This window comes from Ammodytes marinus (assembly GCF_949987685.1).
Source record: "Ammodytes marinus genome assembly, contig: scaffold_178, whole genome shotgun sequence".
Taxonomy (NCBI): Eukaryota; Metazoa; Chordata; class Actinopteri; order Uranoscopiformes; family Ammodytidae; genus Ammodytes; species Ammodytes marinus.
The window spans coordinates 65,001-66,768 of NW_027648482.1; the positions used below are offsets into that span (position 1 = coordinate 65,001).

At 32.5% G+C, this 1,768-nt stretch overlaps 1 protein-coding gene across 1 annotated transcript in view; it reads right to left on the reverse strand.

The window, feature by feature from the left end:
* The window catches only part of LOC307270473 (calcium-dependent secretion activator 2-like), a gene marked incomplete at its 3' end in the record, with an annotated part of 55,839 nt that extends 54,947 nt beyond the window's left edge, over nucleotides 1-892 (reverse strand). Inside the window, exon 1 of the mRNA XM_080054356.1 lies at nucleotides 684-892. Within this exon, the coding sequence (XP_079910482.1) occupies nucleotides 684-868 (185 nt within the window). The 5' untranslated portion in view covers nucleotides 869-892. The remainder of the gene's footprint in view (nucleotides 1-683) is intronic.
* Nucleotides 893-1,768: the final 876 nt, after the last annotated feature.

The window sequence follows — 1,768 nt, forward strand, 5'->3', positions numbered from 1 at the left end:
AAGTAAAAAAATCAAAATGGATAAAAATTTTAAATTTTGATAATAATTATAATCACCGTACCTCTGTGGCTGCCTCCGAGCGTCCTCCTCCCCTCTGTATATAGCGTCATACTTATGAGATAATAGCAATAAAAATAATATGTCCTTCCAAACTGTCTTTAAAAAATTAAATAAAAAAAAAATAAATAAAAAAAAAAAAAAAATAAATAAATAAAAAAAATTATGAATAAAATAAATAAATAAATAAATAAATAAATAAATAAATAAATAAATAAATAAATAAATAATAATTTAATAATAAAATAATAAAATAATCACCGTACCTCTGTGGCTGCCTGCGAGCGTCCTCCTCCCCTCTGTATATAGCGTCATACTTATGAGATAATAGCAATAAAAATAATCTGTCCCTCCAAACTGTCTATAAAAAATTAAATTAAATTAAATAAATAAAAATTTAAGAAAAATTGAAAATTAAATTGAAAAAAATTATAATAAATAAAATAAAAAATAAACAATTATGAATTAAATAAATAAATAAATAAAAATAAATAAATAAATAAATAAATAAATAAATAAATAAATAAATAAATAAATAAATAAATAAATAAATAAATAAATAAATAAATAAATAAATAAATAAATAATAATATAATAATAATAAAATAATATAATAATCACCGTACCTCTGTGGCTGCCTGCGAGCGTCCTCCTCCCCTCTGTATATAGCGTCATACTTGGCGATCCAGGAGCTCAGCACAGTCTCTTTGCTGAGCCCGTCGATCTCCGGCAGACTGCGGACGCGTCGCTCGATGTTCTTCTTAAAGACGTCTCTGAAGTCGTTAGAGGAACAACCGCCGCTTTGCACCATGCGGGACACGCGCTCACTGTTCAGGAAACCCTGGGATGTGGACAGAGAGAGAGATTTAAAGCTGCAGTGTGTAGAATATTGGGTTTTATTTCCTAGCAGATTTTGTAGAAAGTAATTATAATATCCATAAGTACGTTTAATTTAGTGCATAATAGCTGAAATTTTTTTTTGAATTATTATTTTTTCCCTTAGAAAGGGTCTCATAAATGTCCATATTTCTGTATATTTTGGACCAAGGCCTAGTGCCGCCATCTTGAAAGTGTCATAGTTGGAATGTCATCAGGTGCATTGTTTAAAATTTAGAATTGTTCTTGTCCTTGAAGGCCACTGTAGCTTCTGTTATTATTCGAAAGGGTTGGGGTTACCCGGGGAGCGTTGCATTCTAGAACTTTCTAGAACTTACTTGATGATGTCATATTACACACTGCACCTTTAAGACAAATGTGGTGTTAATACACAGCCTAGGCTCTGTAAACGGGCATGTTGCTATAGCTACGATGGGCCCCTTAGATTTCCTTTCATTTAATTTTTTAAAAGGAAGACCTGGAATGGACAGAGAGGTAAAGGATAGTGAGCATTTATAGCAAGATGACACTAATTTAAAAAGGTGTTAAAAGGTCTGTTTTGTCAAAATTAAGACATTGGACTGGAACAATTATGATTTATTTTTTTAAAGATTATGTTCCTGCATTTTCAAGCTTTATTAGACAGTACAGAGTTGAAATGGGGAGACAGAGAGAGAGAGAGAGAGAGAGAGAGAGAGAGAGAGAGAGACAGAGAGAGAGAGAGAGAGAGAGAGAGAGAGAGAGAGAGAGAGAGAGGGGGGATGACCTGCAGTAAAGGTCCATGGGTCGGATTTGAACCCACGACCACTGCAACGTAGGCCGGAGCCAATATGGT